This window comes from Mobula birostris, chromosome 9 (assembly GCF_030028105.1).
Source record: "Mobula birostris isolate sMobBir1 chromosome 9, sMobBir1.hap1, whole genome shotgun sequence".
In the NCBI taxonomy this organism is placed as follows: Eukaryota; Metazoa; Chordata; class Chondrichthyes; order Myliobatiformes; family Myliobatidae; genus Mobula; species Mobula birostris.
In genome coordinates, this window is record NC_092378.1 from 38,017,237 (window position 1) to 38,037,139 (window position 19,903).

The following is a 19,903-nucleotide window of genomic DNA, read 5'->3' on the forward strand; positions in this document are numbered from 1 at the left end:
TAAAAAAAGGTTTATCCCTTTTCTCTCCATTGGATTGGTTCATCTTAGTTGATAATGGCCCATGCAAACTCGGAAAAATACTTACTGCACTTCCCATCCTGGAGCACTTGACCTGGGCTGCACATTTGGTTTTCGTGCATTTTTGCTGGTTTCTGGGCAACTTCATACTCTGTCCCAGAGAACTGAATATAAAATTGTTGTTTATTAATTGACTTCCTCAAAGTTTTAATTGCTGTCTGCAGTCTTTGTTCCATTTTCTTGCGTACGCATTCCATGTTACAGGAGTCTGAGAAGAAAAGCAATACAGATTGCTTTATTAAAGGTTGGACTGTGCTGAACATGTATTTATTTACAATGTTGTTATATTTACAATAGAAGATATAAATGCAGGGCCTGACTACATTTCATCAAAGCAGTCTGCAAACAGTCAAAGGACTGAGTGTGAGAGAAATGAATACTGGCAATTGTTGAACCATTTTGAAGTGGAATTGAAAACATTTTTACTTCCATCTTCAACACCCCACATTAGACAACGCATTGACATTGAAATGCAAGGGTTTGGAAATGCCTGATGGTATTAGAGCACCTATTGCTCTGGCTCTCTATGGGAAACTCCTTAGACTCCTGGACAGACAGGAGAAAATCACTACCTGTGTATTGGTGGATTGTTGTTGCTGTTCATTTTCTGTAGTCAGTTTTGCCATTTCTGTAGCATTTTGACTGTTTATTTTTAAGACACAAAGTTGCTAGCTCAACGGTCAACCTAGCATGGATAGAAAGCATGCAAGGAGCCGGCCAGATTTGAACTCAGGGCCATTCACCTCAAAGTCCAGTGCTGATGCCACCACACCACCAGCCAGCATATATTGGTGGATGTTTATGTAAGTTGCTTTTCCCTCTACGTTGGTGCAGTATCAACCATCCCCCTTTGAACCATTACTTGTCTGGGATTATAATTGAGTTGAGTGAAGTATTTTCTCTCCTATGCAAAATCAGATCTGGCTAGCATTTTGAATAACAGCATAGCGGTTAGCACGATACAATTACAGCTCAGGGCGTTGAGAGATCAGGGTTCATTTCTGAAGTCATTTGTGGGGAGTCTGTACATCCTCTTCGTGGAATGTGTGGATTTTCTTTGGGTTCTCTGGTTTTCTCCCACATTAGAAAGACTTACTAGCTAGTGAGTTAATAGATCACCGTAATTTAGTATAGGGTTAAATCGGGGGTTGCTGGTTGGTGCAACTCAAAGGGCCGGAAGGGCCTATTCCATTCTGTTTCTCTAAATAAATAAAAATTTTAAAATAAGAACAATGGGAAAGATTGTGTATATATACTGAAATAATTCTCAAAAATGTGAGGTTAAGGAATCACTCATTGAAAACACATGTAAGTTGGTTGGATAATAGGGATGGAAGGAAGCCCATGTTAAACACAGGGATGGACCATTTGTGCCAAATGGCCCATTTTCCTTCTGTAAATAACCATGCATGTAATAAATGGCTTTTAAAAGAAAAGCCAACAAACATTTGAAATGGAAGCATTCAAGCTGGCATGGGAAAATATGAGGGAAATTACATGAAGCAGATTCAGATATATTTTTCAGGGCTGCTTTTTCATGAGAACTGCTTGATTTTGATACATAATTTTATTGCATTCCTCTTCAAGCAAGTTTCTGTTTCCAATAACGCAATCCCTTGACTCATCGACAGGGGGTGCTGGAGACTTGTTTGTGAAAATTTGTGAGCTCAACCAATCATATGCCTGAAACCCACAGAATATTTATCAGTTTGAACTCATTGGGACATTAGGACTCTAATTGCCACATGCCGAACCATTACCCTGAAAACAAAATGCAGAGTCCACACAACTAAATGCCATTTCTCAGCTGGGTGTCTCAATAGCAGACAGTTGCTTTTGTTTTCCAGAAAGTGCATTCTGTTCCCAGGCTAATTCATATTCGTGTTAACATACACAATTTTAATATTTGCATTCCTTTTCACCATTTTTCTAAATAAAATCTAAGTGAATTTTCTTGCACAACATTTTTTTTTGTTTTCCCCTTTAACATCATTCAAAACTTCAGAACTGCACTTAAGCTAATATTGAGAATAACCAAGGGGCAGCCTACCAGTCATTTCTCAGGAAGAGATTTCCGTTATAATCTCTGATATAAATGTTTTTGACAATGGTAGATACTGACAAAACAACAAAAAATATACATTATACATATATGTGTAAATAGTAAGATCAAGTTTACATCTCACACCTAAAACGACAGAGTCCTGAAAATCAGCAAATTAACTTCAGTTGTGACAAGAACCCACTTCCATGCCTGAGATGGTTGAAACAACTGCAAACTGAACGATAGCCAAAACATCGAAAATAGCTGGATCCCAAGAGCAGTGAGATGATCAGTTTTCACTAACTGAAGGCAACCTTGATCCCTCGATACAATGTGTCCACCTACCAGTTGGCAAGTGATTGATCATTACTATATGAACATGTATGCTATCTGTCCACCACATGCTATTTTCCTGGAGCCCCTCCATATAAAAGGTGCAAGAAATGCTGAGAGGGGGCCCAGATTAATAAACATTAGAGTGGGATGGGCCGAGAGTCACTGCTCACAACATATAAAGCTCTAAAAAGACAACTGCGCTGCTCCAAGGAGTGCTTTATGAGGTCATTCTTACCCTCGGCCATTAGGCTCTATAATGAGTCAACCTGTAGTCAGGGAAGTGATGAACCCTCCCGTCAGACTGTTTGAGGTACTTTACTTTTTATTCTTTCTTACTTCTCTTCTAATACTTGTATATCTGTGTGCTTGTAATACTACTGTGATGCTGCAATTTCTTTTGGGATCAATAAAGTATATACTTATCTATTGATCTATCTCTTCTCATTCCTACCATCAGTGAGGAGGTACAGTATGGGAGCCTGAAGACACAGTCAATATTTTAGGAACAGTTTTTCCCCTCTGCCATTTCTGAACAGTCCATGAGCTGATGAACAGTTACTCACTACCTCACTGTTCCTCTTTTGCAGTTTTTAAAATTGTAACCCATAGTAATTTTTCTATGTCTTGCACTGTATTGCTGCCACAAAATAACCAATTTCACAACCTATGTCAGTGATAATAAACAAAATTCTGATATTATGGTGATTTTTTTCTTCCTATCTGCTTGAGACATCCCCTTGCTCTTTACGCCCTCTGAATCCCTTAATTGTATTTATTCTAAATGCTTCTGCTAGGGTTAAAATACTAATAGTACACAAAAGGAAAATATCTTAAATGGTAGCTTGCTGCTCAGTAACACAATGTCAATTGACCATATTCATGTAAACTGGAAAGAACGCAGAAAAGATTTACTAGAATGTTGCCAGGACGAGAGGGCCTGAATTATCAAGAGAGGTTGGCCAGTATAGGTCTTTAATCCTTGGAATGTCAGACAATGAGAGTAGAATGTATAGAAGGGTTTACAATTATAAGAGACAAGGATAAGGTGGATGCTAACAGTCCTTTCCCCAGGGTAGAGGTCATAGGTTTAGGTGAGAGGGGAAAGATTTAAAAGGGACCCGAGAGGCATGTTCTTCCACACAGAGGATTGTGAGTATATAGAACAAGCTGTCGGAGGAAATGGTTGAGGCAGGGACAACATTATCATGAAAAGATTTTGATAGGATTCTGTTCCAGTTTTAGATTTTTCTTTAACTCCAGTAAATATCACAGAAAAAAAAAGACCTATGCATTGAAAGTCTTTTGGAAAAGAGCAACCACCTGTTTTGCAGGGCTTTGCAAATTTCTTTTACAACAGAAGCAAATTAGTCAGTATCTGTGGTAGATTAAATTTCATACAATCTTCTTTGAAAGTGGTCGAAGCAAAATACCAGAAGGGGTGAGATACAGAAGAGCACAATATAGGTACATGCCCTTTGACCCATCATATTTCTCATAATTTTGTATACTTCTGTCAAGTCACACCTTAGCCAAATTGTTTCAACCAGTCCTTAAAACACTCTAACCTAGGAAACATCCTGGTAAGCCTCTTCTGCACCCCCCCTCTAAACTTCCACATCTTTCTGGCAGCCAGAAAAGTGCACAATATTCCAAACGTAGGCTAACTAATGTTTTATACAATTGCAACATGACTTCTGACTTTTATATTTAATGCCTTGACCAATGAAGGCTAGCATGTCCTATGCCACCTTTACAATCCCATCCACTTGTGCTGCCTCTTTCAAGGGACAATGGACAAACCTTAAGATCCCGCTGTACATAAATGCTCCTGTGTCCTGCCATTTGCTGTGTGCTTTTCTCTTGCATGTGATCTCCCAAAATGTAACACCTCATACTTGTCCTGATTAAACTTTATTTGCTAATTCTCCTCCCAATTTTCAAACTGATTTATATCCTTCTCAATCCTTTGATAACCATCCTGTCTATTCACTGCTCTAACAATTTTCATGTATTTTATAACTGAACTTATGAGACTATCTACTTTTCATCCAAATCATTTTATTACAAACAGAGATCCCTGCACTGCTCCATGCCGAATATCACTGGTCACAGATCTCTATCAGAGAAGTACCTCTTCACCAGAAACCTGGATCTCCAATTTTGTTTCTAATTTTATCAATTCACTGTAGATCCCACATGACTCAATCTTTTGGACAGGCCTACCATGGAGGACCTGGCCAAATGTTTTCCTAAGCTTGATGTAGGCATATTCCATTGCCTTACACTAATCAATCCTCTTCATCACTCCCTCAAAAAATGTCTCAATCAATTTTTGAAATAGGTCCTCTCATGCAAAGCCACAGAAATTATCCCTAAAAAGTCCATGCTTTATGAAATACAGGGAAATCCTGTTCACAAGTATCTGCTCCAATAATTTCCCTACCACTGATGTACACTCACCAGCTTGTAATTTCTTAAATAAAAGAGCAACACTGGTTATTTTATAGTTTTCTGGCACTTGCTCTATAGATATTTCATATTTTCTTATCTTTATGTTTAATTTTATAATGAAAAACAAATTTACTTGTGCTAAATGGAAACAATGAGGAAAGGAACTATTTCTCTCAGTTCTCCATTCTGCAAGTCTCTGCAACAAGAAAAATGTAAGTTTGTAAGCTCCAGGTAGGACCTTGAGGACAAGAGCAGAGGTCAACGCGGAATAGTGGAGTGCTCAGCAACTGCAAGAAAAACATCCCCATAAGCAAAACAAAGTTTGATCAATGATTTGGTGTGACAGAAATGAATGAAGAGGAAAGGCCATACAATGAGGAAAAATTACTCTCGAGCGGAACTTGCTCTTCAAGCCCCTCCCTTTCAGTGGAGAAGGGTATCATTATGGTGCCCGCTCAAGGGTGAAATCTTGGAGCTATCTCAGCATCTCAGGGTTTTGACATTTGAAAAGGGCACTGGAAATAAAAACTCCGCAGATTGCTTTTAGGTGGCTCATTAAAACGTTTGAATTACTATTTTCAAGGGTACACTCAAACATCCGATGATTACACGGGTAAATTCTTTTATCACAGATTTTCAATTTAAAGAAAATTAAATTAAAACCCAAGAATTATGCTTGTACATAGTTCACAAATCTATCTTCACACTCTTGGTTTTCTGTTTCCTTCCAAAGTTCAAAGTTCAAAGTACATTTATTATCAAAGTATGTATACCATATACAACCTTGAGATTCATCTCCTTACAGGCAGCCACACAACAAAGAAACCCAATACAGCCCTTTTAAAAAAAAGACTGTCAAACAGCCAATGTGCAAACAAAAAAAGAACAAATTGTGCAAACAATGAAAATAAGCAAATAACATTCAGAACTGAATTACTAAATAAAGAACAGAACTATTCACCATCAATTTTATGCACTGGGCATTTTCATGCCCAATCCTAGGATCAACACGGGAATCATCCTTTATTAATAACTGACCAGAGGTGAACGGGGCACAGTTTCTAATCTGCAAACTTCTAGGATGTATCCATAGTCTGGCAGTATGGGTGGTTAGGTGGCAGGTGAAGTTTAATACTGAGAAAGATAAAGAGTTACGTTTTGGTATGAGGACCGATAGAAGGCAATGTAAAACAGAGGGCATAATTCAGAATGGGATCAAGAAAAGAGAAATCTGGGGATATTTCTGCACAATCCGTGGTACCAGTCTTTTCTCCAGAGCAGTTTGAGAATGCAGTGAAGAAAGATGGGATGCTGGGTGTGTTGGTTGTTAATGAAAAAGACACATTCCACCTTATGTTTCGATGTACACACGACAAAAGAAAAACTGAATCTTGAAGCTTTACATCGAGAGAGGGGAAGAGTACAAAAGGAAGAAATTCACAGCTGACATTTATAAAAATTTACCGGTTCAGTCATCACTATGTCAGATGTGAAGTCAAGAGCATTACAGCACGGCTACATTAGAGCCACAGAATCCTATCATAATTTCTTCATTAAAGAAAAAGTGATTTGCTTCCTATTCTGATTACCAAGATGTACATATATTCATGGAACAACACAGCACGGATACAGGCCCTTCAGCCCATCCAGTCCATGCCAACCGCTAACCCTAATTTTCTGTGTTCATGTGCTTCTGAGTCCTGCACCTCCATGTACCTCCCTTAGTGCTTCGTACATGATACTGTTGTATCTGCCTCAACTACTTCCTCTAGCAGCTCATTCCGCATACTCACACCCTCTGCATGAAAAAGTTGCCCCTCTGGTCCCTTTTAATTCTTTACCCTCTCACCCTTGATCTATGCACTCTCTCCCCCAGTTTTGGACTCCCCTATGCAAGGAAAAGACTTTTACTATCTACCTTATCTTTGTATTTCATCATTTTTAAACCTTCAGAGAGCATGAAGAAGAGATTAAGTTAATAACAACTCTTGGAATGAGGGATTGAGCTATGAGGATGGGCTGGAGAAACAGGATTCACAGCGAGATACAGAACGGAAACAGCTCCTTTGGCCCACTAGGTCAGTACCAACCATCCAGCAGCTCTTTCCACTAATCTTACATAAATTCTACTTTACTCTCCTGGCATTTGCATCATCTCCCTCCAGATTCTACCTGATATGCTGGGGGCAAGTAACAGCGAAATAATCTACCAATCCACGTGCATTTGGGATGTGGATGGAAATCAGAGTACCAAGGGAAAACCCATGTGGTTTCTGGAGAATGTACAGTGCAAGCTCTTTATAGAGCACCGTTGAGATCAAGATTGAAGCCAGGTTGCTGAAGGTTGCAATTCTGTGGTAGGGTGGTGGCAAAAGGATCTGATGGAGTTATTTAAAATCAGAAGGGTCCAGACAGGAAGATTGAGAGAAATGCTGACCAATGGTCGAACAGTCAAAAACAAGAATGAAGATGATTTTCAAAAAATAGCAAAACTTATGAGGGTATACTGTTTCTCGTACAGCAGATAGTCAAGACTTGAGGCACCATTTTTGCTTGCAGTGGAAGCACTGGAGTTTAGCATTCAAAAGGGAGCTGAATAGGATTTCAAAAAGGAAAGAAGATGCAAGACTATGGAGGCAGATGAGAGCAGGATCAGCTCGATTGCTCTTATGGTTAGTCTTCATGTAGTTGATGGGCAGAATGGTCTTCTTCAATGCCTTGATCATTCTGTGATCTTGTGTTACTCCAAGTGGCCAACTCCTATCCCAAGACAGTGCCTCAAAAGTCTGGAATAGACTGGCATGACGTGGTTAGAAGAATCTTTCAGAATTTCAGGATATTTAAAGTAATTTTACAGCCATTGAAATAGTCATTGCACAGTCCCACTGATGTACAAAGAGCAGTTTGTATACAGCTGTATCCTACAAACAACATGGCTATGTCTGGAACATCTATTTTGGCGATATTGATGATAAAATGCTGCTGGCAAGACGTTTTTTGCCTTCCTGGCATATTTTCTATTTTGCAGATATTTATCCAATAGCCTTTGAGTGAGCAGTTCAGCCATGTGACCTCATCACTTGTTACACCTAGATTGAACATGAACTGCACAGACACAGGCTTAGAATTGACACACCAAATTAATCAGTTTGGAAATGTTGCTACTAAATGTTCCTATCACTCCAATGTTCACTTATGGTCTTAAGCAAAAACCATTCTTAAGATGTATTTGCAACAACAAACTTATGTATTGACAACTTTTTGAAATGGGCTCTTCCTATTAAATGTTTGATTTTGTCACCAATAACAAAAAACTACATTTTTCTATATATCTATATCTGGAAGTTACTCTTTCCTAAAGCAGAAGGAAATCCTGGGCATAACTCAAGTCTGTTGGTTTTTTGCATCTCACATTATTTTTGGTGTCTTACTGCACAGTCACTTGAAAGATGTCTCTCAAGGAAGGTGCCAACAGGTATCCCAACTTTGGCACAGCTAACAAAATTGTCACTCTTCAAACAGACCAAAGTATATTTCAAAGTACATTTATTATCGAAGTATGTGCTATACAACCTTGAGATTCATCTCCCAATAGGCAGCCACAAAGCAAGAAACCCAAGTGAACCCAGTTTTAAAAAAAGACCAACACCCAATATGTAGAGAGAACACAAATCATGTAAACAATAAAAGCAAGCAACAACATTCAGAGCCAAATTGAGTCCTTAAACCCAAAGCCTGGAGCAGCCGGTGTAGGCCCATAGCCTCAGTCTCAATTCATCACACCAAGCGGCAAATCGCCACAAAGCTCGGAGACACGAAGCAGCCAGAGCAGTCTTACAGCCTCAGTGCCGCGGAGGCAGGAGTAAACATCGTGGAAGAGTGAGCAGAATCAGCCTGACCCTCGTCTTTGGTTTGACACCCTGCCTTTTCAGAGACATCTGACCCTGTAATTGGCACATTTGGCTGCAAATTCAAAAACTGTTCTCTCTGGTTTCCTAAGCTGAAGTGACAGAGCCTGGCCTGAGAGTGAGGAACAAGCAGATGCTTGACTGATTTAAGCAATGGGCCAGATTAGAAAGGTTAGGTATGGGCTAAATCAAAGCAACGGGTCCCAGGCCCAAGTGCGTATTGAAGCAGCACATCCCGGGTCCAAGAACAAGGAATGAGAGGAGGTTTGACCGACTTAAGCACCTGACTGGATTGAAAAGGTCAGGAAGACAGGACTGGAGGCTAGGTATGGGTTGGTTGTTCAGCTCACTGCTTCATGCGGTGTCTCTGCCTGGTACTAACGGGCTCCTGGATCAGCTGCAGTGATGACTGGCTGCTTCATGACTTCTGTGAACTTTAATTCTGCATGCTATTTGCTTAATTTTTACTGTTTGCACGTTGGATGTTTGACAGTCTTTTTTAGTTGGTCCTATTGGGTTTCTTTGTTTTACGGCAGCCTCTCAAGGTTGTAAATACTATATGTACTTTGATAATAAGTTTACTTTGAACTTCCCATTCGAGAATGCAGAATGGGCATTCACACTGATGGTGATTCCTTGAAGATCTGGGGAAAAAGAAACCTTTCGTATGTGTAAACAACAGCAACTTGGAAGACATACTACTTTATACAGCCTTTCCTGCAGAAATTCTGTCACTCCTTCCACACCTCAATTTGTACTGTCTCCAAGGAAGGTTGAAACAAAAACACACACCAGATTGAAAATTCTCTGAGGGAATATTATAAATCCCCTTAGCAGAAAATTAAGCTTTACAAAAAAAAAGCAGGGTTTCAGTTGATCATTTCCATATTTAGAAAGTGCAATACTTTGAATAAAAACATAATGGACTGCAAATGCTGGCAGCCTGGAGCAATACACAAAGGCACTGGAAGAACTCAGTGGATGAGACAGCATCTGTGAGGAGAAATGGCCTCCATCTCTTCCCTCTACCTTTTTATACTAGCAATCTCCCCTGCTTATTTCCAGTCATGGTGAAGGGTCTCAACCCAAAATGACGACTGTCCAATTTCCTCCATAGATGCTGTCTAATCTGCTGAGGTGCTCCTGTATCTTTACGTGTTACTCATTCATTAAATGAAATCGATTTCTCTGAAACTGACTTCTCCATTAAATCCATGTAATTTCTATGAACCACAATGGTCTTGGCTGTATAGTCCATTGCTGTGAGGCTGATTAATCTTAAATTTAAGTAGCCACTAACCTGTCACCTGTTCAGACTTCATTTCTACCTCAAATTCTGCTGTAATATGCGAAACCTCCTTAGATGGCGACTTGCGTCCACGCCTCCGCTTTTTGGAAGAATCACACTTCAGATTTACGAATGTCACATGGCAGTTGTCTGTGCATGGGAAGTGCCCACCTTTGTGCAAAGGAAGTTTGAAAAGTGAAGAAGCAGCATAGAAAGTAAAATAACAACATCTACATGACAAGATATAACTGCAAGGTATTTGGCAACAGAATACATTGTGGCATACTTTCAATCTCAGATAATGTTTTAGTGGGTATCTTAAATTTTGGAATTTAGAACCATAGAACCATAGAAACTACAGCACAGAAACAGGCCCTTTGGCCCTTCTTGGTTGTGCCGAACCATTTTCTGCCTAGTCCCACTGACCTGCACACGGACCATATCCCTCCATACACCTCCCATCCATGTATCTGTCCAATTTATTCTTAAATGTTAAAAAAGAACCGCATTTACCACCTCCTCTGGTAGCTCATTCCATACTCCCACCACTCTCTGTGTGAAGAAGCCCCCCCTAATGTTCCCTTTAAACTTCCCCCTCCTCACCCTTAACCCATGTCCTCTGGTTTTTTTCTCCCCTTGCCTCAGTGGAAAAAGTCTGCTTGCATTCACTCTATCTATACCCATCATAATTTTATATACCTCTATCAAATTTCCCCTCATTCTTCTACGCTCCAGGGAATAAAGTCCTAACCCATTCAACCTTTCTCTGTAACTGAGTTTCTCAAGTCCCAGCAACATCCTTGTAAACCTTCTCTGCACTCTTTCAACCTTATTTATATACTTCCTGTAATTTGGTGACCAAAACTGAACACAATACTCCAGATTCGGCCTCACCAATGCCTTATACAACCTCATCATAACATTCCAGCTCTTATACTCAATACTTCGATTAATAAAGGCCAATGTACCAAAAGCTCTCTTTACAACCCTATCTACCTGTGACGACACTTTTAGGGAATCTTGTATCTGTATTCCCAGATCCCTCTGTTCCTCTGCACTCCTCAGTGCCTTACCATTAATCCTGTATGTTCTACGTTGGTTTGTCCTTCCAACGTGCAATACCTCACACCTGTCAGTATTAAACTCCATCTGCCATTTTTCCAGATGGTCCAAGTCCCTCTGTAGGCTCTGAAAACCTTCCTCACTGTCTACTACACCTCCAATCTTTGTATCATTAGGAAAATTGCTGATCCAATTTACCACATTATCATCCAGATCATTGATATAGATGACAAATAACAATGGACCCAGCACTGATCCCTGTGGCACACCACTAGTCATAGGCCTCCACTCAGAGAAGCAATTCTCTACCACCACTCTCTGGCTTCTTCCATCGAGCCAATGTCTAATCCACTTTACCACCTCTCCATGTATACCTAGCGAATGAATTTTCCTAACTAACCTCCCATGCGGGACCTTGTCAAAGGCCTTACTGAAGTCCATGTAGACAATATCCACTGCCTTCCCTTCATCCACTTTCCTGGTAACCTCCTCGAAAAACTCCAACAGATTGGTCAAACATGACCTACCACGCACAAAGCCATGTTGACTCTCCCTAATAAGCCCCTGTCTATCCAAATGCTTGTAGATTCTGTCTCTTAGTACTCCCTCCAATAACTTACCTACTACTGACGTTAAACTCACCGGCCTATAATTTCCCGGATTACTTTTCGATCCTTTTTTAAACAACGGAACAACATGAGCCACTCTCCAATCCTCCGGCACTTCACCCGTAGACAGCGACATTTTAAATATTTCTGCCAGGGCCCCCGCAATTTCAACACTAGTCTCCTTCAAGGTCCGAGGGAACACTCTGTCAGGTCCCGGGGATTTATCCACTTTAATTTTCCTCAAGACAGCAAGCACCTCCTCCTTTTCAATCTGTACAGTTTCCATGGCCTCACTACTTGATTCCCTCAATTCCATAGATTTCATGCCAGCTTCCTTAGTAAATACAGACGCAAAAAACCTATTTAAGATCTCCCCCATTTCCTTTGGTTCTGCACAAAGCCGACCACTCTGATCTTCAAGAGGACCAATTTTATCCCTTACAATCCTTTTGCTCTTAATATACTTGTAAAAGCTCTTTGGATTATCCTTCACTTTGACTGCCAAGGCAACCTCATGTCTTCTTTTAGCCCTCCTGATTTCTTTCTTAAGTATTTTTTTGCACTTCTTATACTCCTCAAGCACCTGATTTACCCCCTGTTTCCTATACATTTCATACAACTCCCTCTTCTTCTTTATCAGAGTTGCAATATCCCTTGAGAACCAACATTCCTTATTCCTATTCAATTTGGCTTTAATCCTGACAGGAACATACAAACTCTGCACTCTCAAAATTTCCCCTTTGAAGGCTTCCCACCTACCAATCACATCTTTGCCAGAGAACAACCTGTCCCAATCCACGCTTTTTAGATCCTTTCTCATTTCTTCAAATTTGGCCTTCTTCCAGTTCAGAACCTCAACCCTAGGACCAGATCTATCCTTGTCCATGATCAAATTGAAACTAATGGTGTTATGATCACTGGAACCAAAATGCTCCCCTACACAGACTTCTGTCACTTGCCCTAATTCGTTACCTAACAGGAGATCCAATATTGCATCCCCTCTAGTTGGTCCCTCTATATATTGATTTAGAAAACTTTCCTGAACACATTTTACAAACTCTAAACTATCTAGACCCCTAACAGTATGGGAGTCCCAATCAATGTATGGAAAATTAAAATCCCCTACCACCACAATTTTATGTTTCCTGCAGTTGCCTGCTATCTCTCTGCAGATTTGCTCTTCCAAGTCTCATTGACTATTGGGTGGTCTGTAATACAATCCCACTAATGAGGCCATACCTTTCCTGTTTCTCAGCTCCACCCATAAGGACTCAGTAGACAAGCCCTCTAATCTGTCCTGCCTGAGCACTGCTGTAATATTTTCCCTAACAAGCAATGCTACTCTCCCACCTTTCATTCCTCTGCCTCGATCACATCTGAAACATCGGAACCCTGGAATATTAAGCTGCCAGTCCTGCCCCTCCTGTAGCCAAGTTTCACTAATTGCTACAACATCATAATTCCACGTGTCAATCCACGCCCTCAACTCAACCGCCTTCCCTGCAATACTCCTAGCATTGAAATATATACACCTCAGAAGATTTTTACCACCACTCACAACCTTTCTCTGTTGATAAAGTCTCGCCACAGTAGGATAGAGATTAGCATGATGCTATTACAGCTCAGGATGTTCCAGAGTTCAGAGTTCAATTTCAGTTCTATTCTGTAAGGAGTCTCTGCACGTTCTCCCCATGGAAGGCTTGGGTTTTCTCCGGTTCCCACCCCTCCTCCTGTACGAAGACGTTCCAGGCAGGTTAATTGATCATTGTAAATTGTCCTGTGGTTAGGTTAGGGTTAATTGGATTTACTGGGGGTTGCCGGGGTAGCATGGCTCAAGGGAACAGAGGGACCTACTCTGCACAGTATCAATAAATAAATATCAGCCGATCAGATTATCCACAGCCAGATCCTGCCATGTTAGCCTTATCTATGTAGGTGACAATTTAAAGATTGCTCTGAATGTCGACTGGAAAACAGAACATAACATTAGATTATCAAAGGTTAGATTGATCACATTATTGGTCTACTCGGTAGCAAAACACTGTATGCTGAAGAGTTCCTACCGTGCTGTGCTGTTCTATGTTCTAAAATCTACAAAGAGCAAATGAAAACTTTCCAGAGGAGTTATAATAATATATTACAGTAATTAAAAGGCAATTTCATCAGACCTGGATGAATTTGGTACATCCATAATGACAATTTAAGGCAGAATAAATTAACTTTAGGTTTGGAATAAAAGATACAAATAAGCCTTTTGCTATCCACTCTCTAAAGGGGTAATGACATTTTTCATTACTCATAGCAGTCTTTCTGCGGACTTTCTAAGCCATATGATAACTGAAAGGGACCTATTTAGGTTAAAGACACCAAAAATTAACCTGAAAACACCTAAAATATATTCCAAATGGGCACTTTGCCAGGAGATAGACTGGATCCTAATCATACCAGTCATTTTGGACTTGATCTAAGTCGCAGGACTCACAATGTACTCTCTCTGAAAAAAAAAGAACACTATGTATTTATTTCTAAGTGAACTATGGAAATATCTTTGCAACTTTTAGCTGAGTAGCTTTATTGACTTTGACATTCAAAATGCACATGACGTTGTCTTTCAGCTTGCTCTAAAGTACTGAGCACATTAATATAAACTGCAGTACATAATCACGGTAACCTGCTGGGCAATTGATGAGGACCTGCCATCGCTGCTCTCACTGATGAATGACACCATCTGGAGCACACTTTTAAAACTGCAAATATCCCTCAGTTCAGAATATTTCTAGGAACTGCTTGGGCTTGCTCTTCACAAATTTGTCTGAAAATATTGCTGCAACTTGTTTGTTAGTAGTCACTTCTGTCATCCTTTCAATGTGTTACTGACAAGGTGCGAACACATACTGTAGCTGTGTAGAATCTGATCTGATATTTGACACCTTGGACAGCAAATGTAATAATACAGATAACGAAGAAATTGAATGCTTCTCAATAAATGAACAAACAATGATCCCATTTATTTCTGAAATAAGGCCATTAGTATTGCAATTCAGGTCAGCCATGCTCTATAATTTGCATTTGCTCATCACTACTTCCCTTAGCAATCCTGTACTGTTGTTGTGCACTAGAGAACAAGAATATTTATTATTTTGATGTCATAGGAGATTTCAGCCTCCACTTTAAGTACACCCAATAATTTGACCTCTACAGCCAACCGTGGCAATGAATTCCACAGATTCACCAACCTCTGGCTAAAAAAAATCCACCTCATCTCTGTCTAAAGGGACATCCTTCCATTCAGAGGCTTTGCCCTCTGGTCCTCGACTCTCCCACTCTTGGAAACATCCTCTCCACATCCACTGTATCTAGACTTTTCAATATTTGATATGTTTCAGTGAGATCTCCCCTCATTCTTCTAAACTCCAGTGAGTACAGGCCCAGAGCCATCTAATGCTCCTCAAATATTAACCCTTTCATTCCCGGAATCATTCTTGTGAACCTCCTCTGGACCTTCTCCAATGCCAGCACTTCTTTTCTTAGAAAAGGGGCCCAAAACTGCTCACAATACTCCATGCGGTCTTATCAATGCCTTACATCCTTGCTTTTATATTCTAGTCCTCTCAAAATGAATGCTAATATTACATTTGCCTTCTTACTACCAACTCAACCTGTAAGTTAACCTTTAGCGAATCCTGCATGAGGGCTCCCAAGTCCCTTTGCACCTCTGATTTCTGAATTTTCTCTCCATTTAGAATACACACTTCTGTACATTATATTTCAGCTGCCGTTTCTTTGTCCATTCTCCTAATCTGTCAAAGTTCTTCTGCAGACTCCCTTCTTCCTCAATACACCCTGCCTCTCCACTTACCTTTGCGTTATGGGGTGTTAGCTTTCATAAGTCGAGGGATAGAGTTTAAGAGTCACAAGGTAATGATGCAGCTCTATAAAACTCTGGTTAGGCCACACTTGGAGTACTGTGTCCAGTTCTGGTCGCCTCACTATAGGAAGGATGTGGAAACATTGAAAAGGGTACAGAGGAGATTTACCAGGATGCTGCCTGGTTTAGAGAGTATGCATTATGATCAGAGATTAAGGGAGCTAGGGCTTTACTCTTTGGAGAGAAGGAGGATGAGAGGAGACATGATAGAGGTATACAAGATATTAAGAGGAATAGATAGAGTGGATAGCCAGCACCTCTTCCCTAGGGCACCACTGCTCAATACAAGAGGACATGGCTTTAAGGTAAGGGGTGGGAAGTTCAAGGGGGATATTAGAGGAAGGTTTTTTACTGAGAGAGTGGGTGGTGCATGGAATGCACTGCCTGAGTCAGTGGTGGAGGCAGATACACTAGTGAAATTTAAGAGACTACTAGACAGGTATATGGAGGAATTTAAGGTGGGGGGTTATATGGGAGGCAGGGTTTGAGGGTCAGTACAACATTGTGGGCCGAAGGGCCTGTACTGTGCTGTATGTTCTATGTTCTATGTCAAACACAAGAGATTCTGCGGATGCTGGAAATCTAGAGTAACAAACAAAATGCTGGAGGAACTCTGCAGTTCAGGCAGCATCTATGGAGAGGAATAAACAGTCAAAGTTCTGGTCTGAGACCCTTCATTGGGATCTGTTTTTCTACTGCTTTTAAGCATCCCTGGTCATTTGGACACTAGGGAATAGCAGAACGGCAAGAGTTTCAGAAGACTGTCTTGGGGTAAAAATTAATCTGGATTATGGTATTTTCAATCCACTGAACAGTTGCACCACCAAGGTTACAGAACCTCTAAGGCTCGTATTGACAAAAGTTAAGTGTGCCTGTGGGCACCCTATGAGAGACACATGGCGCACTGGTCACATCAGCCATAGGCCAGGTCTGGTACAATCTGACCCAATAACCCTTCAAATACCGTTAATGGTCACTAATCAACAACCCTGGTCTGAAAATTAAAAATAAAGAAGTGTGGATATGCATTTTTGGAAGACATTTGAAAAACGTCACATTTTTTCTCAGTTTTTCTTACTCTTCCTCAATCTAACCGTTCAGTACATAATGGGGTTTCTTGATTGGACAGTCGATCTAATTCACCAGTCTTATCAATTTGATTTTACTGATCTCTCATTCCTTTCTATTTCTCATTTTGGATAATATCAAAAATACATATAATATTTTCTTGAAAATTGGCCTAAATTAGTGATATCTAGACATAAAATTGAGTGCTGACTTTCAAATTTCCTGTTACGCCTGCTTTGAGTTTAAACCACCTTCAGTCATTAAGATGTCATTGGAACAAATAGTTACAGCATAGAGTTAATTCATATAGCTCTTTCCAGAAGCTGATGCCCTTTGGAATTCTGATTTCAGTGAGAAAAACCAAAACATTTAAACAAATTTTGGTCTTTGTAAAAAAAAGTCTTCAATAATGTGTATCATTTAGTCAAGGGGCTTCTATCTGAAGAATGATTTTTTAAAATATTGCAAATCAGTAGTAATGGATTGTTCTGCTATAATGGGCAAATTAGCAATGGAATTATAATTGGCAGATGCTCAAGGGCACTCCATTGACTGTAGGTATCCACTATCTTTACTAATGTTGAACTTCTTCCTTCATTTTAATCACCCTTTGGATTTCAGATATCACTTCTCCACCTCAATCAATATTTTGACTGTTAAGGCAGGCAATGAGAAATTTATTAGCATTGACCTCTGTTCTCACTAACAAAAACATAAATTCCTTATAAGTATAGTTTATGCCAAAAAATGTTATTTTTAATACTGGAAGCATGACCTCATTATACTTCAGATCCTTCCTGTTATAATCAAACTATAACATACCTGACATGCTTTGCTTCAGACTATCCTTAATCCTCTCCTTAATTCGTGGTCGCAGATGGCACTTAGCATCCTTTATCTTGAATCTAGCCCTTTGCTTTATTGGAGGTGCCAAGGGATCTGAAATAAAAGTAACGGATGTCTTCAGTATCAGAAGATTTAGATTTAATATTGTATTCCAACTCATTAACAGGATATGGCCTATATTGAGAATGCCATCACAAATTACTCCTAAAAAGTGTTGGTTAATTTGTATAATCTCTGGTGAAGGCACTTCCACCAGATATGAGTGTACTTGTTCTAGAACCGCAAACTTAAGCCAAATAGTTGTCTTTAAGTACCTTCACTTTATGGAGATTATACTATGGCAAACTATAAGACTAATTAGTCCCTTAGCTGCAGGGATTTAGCTGCTAATAATCACTCTCCCAACCAAGGAGGAGATACTTCCAGCTAATGAAGCAAATTAAACACAATTATTTTATTTTAAATGGAACTCATTAATTTTGAGGAATAATTCTAACAGATTATAATATCTACAAAGGATGTCAAACCACAAGTACAATTCCTACAGATTAGAAAACCATATCAATATGTTGCAGATAAACATGCCATCTGTCATATAAAATATCCTCCACTGGTTGAGGCTGAGGAGTAAATTCCATATGTTTTCATCACGGTAACTCTTCCTCACCCTTACTGCCTTCTGATATTCATATCTTCCTTTTGACAGCCACCTAATGACAAACTCATTTGCATGTGATGTTTGTAAGACTGCATTGATCAGGTCAGATGGCAGGAGATTGAAGTTAGCAGACAATGCTGCTTCTTCTGATTAGGTTGAAGTCTCAGTAAAGTCAACAATAGGCTTCCTGAGCCTGGCTAAGTAATACAAATGAAAAATTAACAATAAACATCTTGAACCTTGAACAGTTTCTTCTGGTGTGCTAAAAAGCTGAGTCTAGCAAAGAGCCTCCTGACCCTGGATAGTGAATATCCATCACAAAAGTGGTTCAATAGAGGCTCTTTAGATTTAAAAGCAGAAACAATTTTGAAGGACCAACAATTTATCAGAATGGATTGTGACTTTGAAGGGAATCTGGATATGATAGTTGTCCCCTTGTGGTAGTGGCTTTGAATTTGGGGGTGATGTACAGTAGTTGGTTGAACAACTGCAGTGCATTTTGTAGATGGTAGATTAGGCAGCCACCTTGCAGGGAATACATATTTAGGCTGGTGGACAGAGCGTCACTCATCTAGTCTGTGATGTTCTGGACGAAAGAGAACTACTTGAGTGTTACCAAAATGGCACTCTTCCAGGCAAGTGGAGACTATTCTACCACACGCTCTCTTTGTAGATACAGTCTCTGACTGGAACTTGTATGGTATGCATATTACTGACCAAATAAATTAGAAATTAATACAATATATAAAAATTCAAGTGTAGCATCGGATAATTATTACTGCACGTGGCACCTGTTCTTTAATAAGCTTCACATTTGGAACCTGAAGTCACTCCAGTTTCTTATTCTTTCCTCATTCCCTTTAATATGGCAGCCACAGTAGCATAACTCTGTTACAGTTCAAGGTGTTCCAGAATTTGGAGTTCAACTCTGGCGCTGTTCAGCAAGGAGTCTCTGGATGTCCTCCCTGTGGAATGTGTGGGCTTTCTCTGGGTCTTTTGGCTTCCTCCCACAGTCTAAAGACGTACCAGGTAGGTTAAGTGGTCATTGTAAATTGTTGCTGGGGTGGTTTGGCTCAAAGGGCTACTCAGCACTGTATATTTGTGCTTTAAGTACTTACTTAATGTCCTACTAGATATTCCTTGACTACAACTAGGACTGCACACCTCTGGCCTGGATTTCCTGGAGCAAAGTTAGCAGTTCCACACTGTACTGACAGCATTTGGCTTTGCCTCAGGAATCTTGAAGCCCCTGGGTGAGGTGTGTTGGTCAGTGAATACAAAATAAGTGTCTCCACTCTCAAGTGTCTTGAAACAAGTCATTCCTTCACTGCCACCGAAGGAATGTGAAGGATCTCCTACCCAATACCAGAAGGACTTTGGTAGTTCAAAGGTGCAGCTTACCATCAACTAGGGACGGGCATCAGTACTGGGCTTGTCAGCTATGTTTTGGATTGCATTAACAAATAAATTAATAAAGATGCCTGATTAGAATCACTGAGAGACCAAAATAGAAAAACAAATGCCGTTCCAAGACAGTTTAGCAATCATACTAATCATCCCAGGAATAAAAAACATTGCAGCAGTGCACGCCATATCCAATTTCATTTAGGTCCTGTGTGAGTCAGTTA

The 19,903-nt window shown here is 40.0% G+C and overlaps 1 protein-coding gene across 3 annotated transcripts in view; it reads right to left on the reverse strand.

Annotated features, from left to right (window-relative positions):
- Nucleotides 1-19,903, reverse strand: part of scube1 (signal peptide, CUB domain, EGF-like 1) — a 269,935-nt gene that overhangs the window by 22,685 nt on the left and 227,347 nt on the right. For all 3 annotated transcript variants that reach the window (XM_072267854.1, XM_072267853.1, XM_072267852.1), the window contains 3 exons: nucleotides 17,594-17,710; nucleotides 10,118-10,276; nucleotides 86-286 (listed from right to left, as the gene is read on the reverse strand). In XM_072267854.1, coding sequence (XP_072123955.1) covers nucleotides 86-286; nucleotides 10,118-10,276; nucleotides 17,594-17,710 — 477 coding nt within the window. The remainder of the gene's footprint in view (nucleotides 1-85; nucleotides 287-10,117; nucleotides 10,277-17,593; nucleotides 17,711-19,903) is intronic.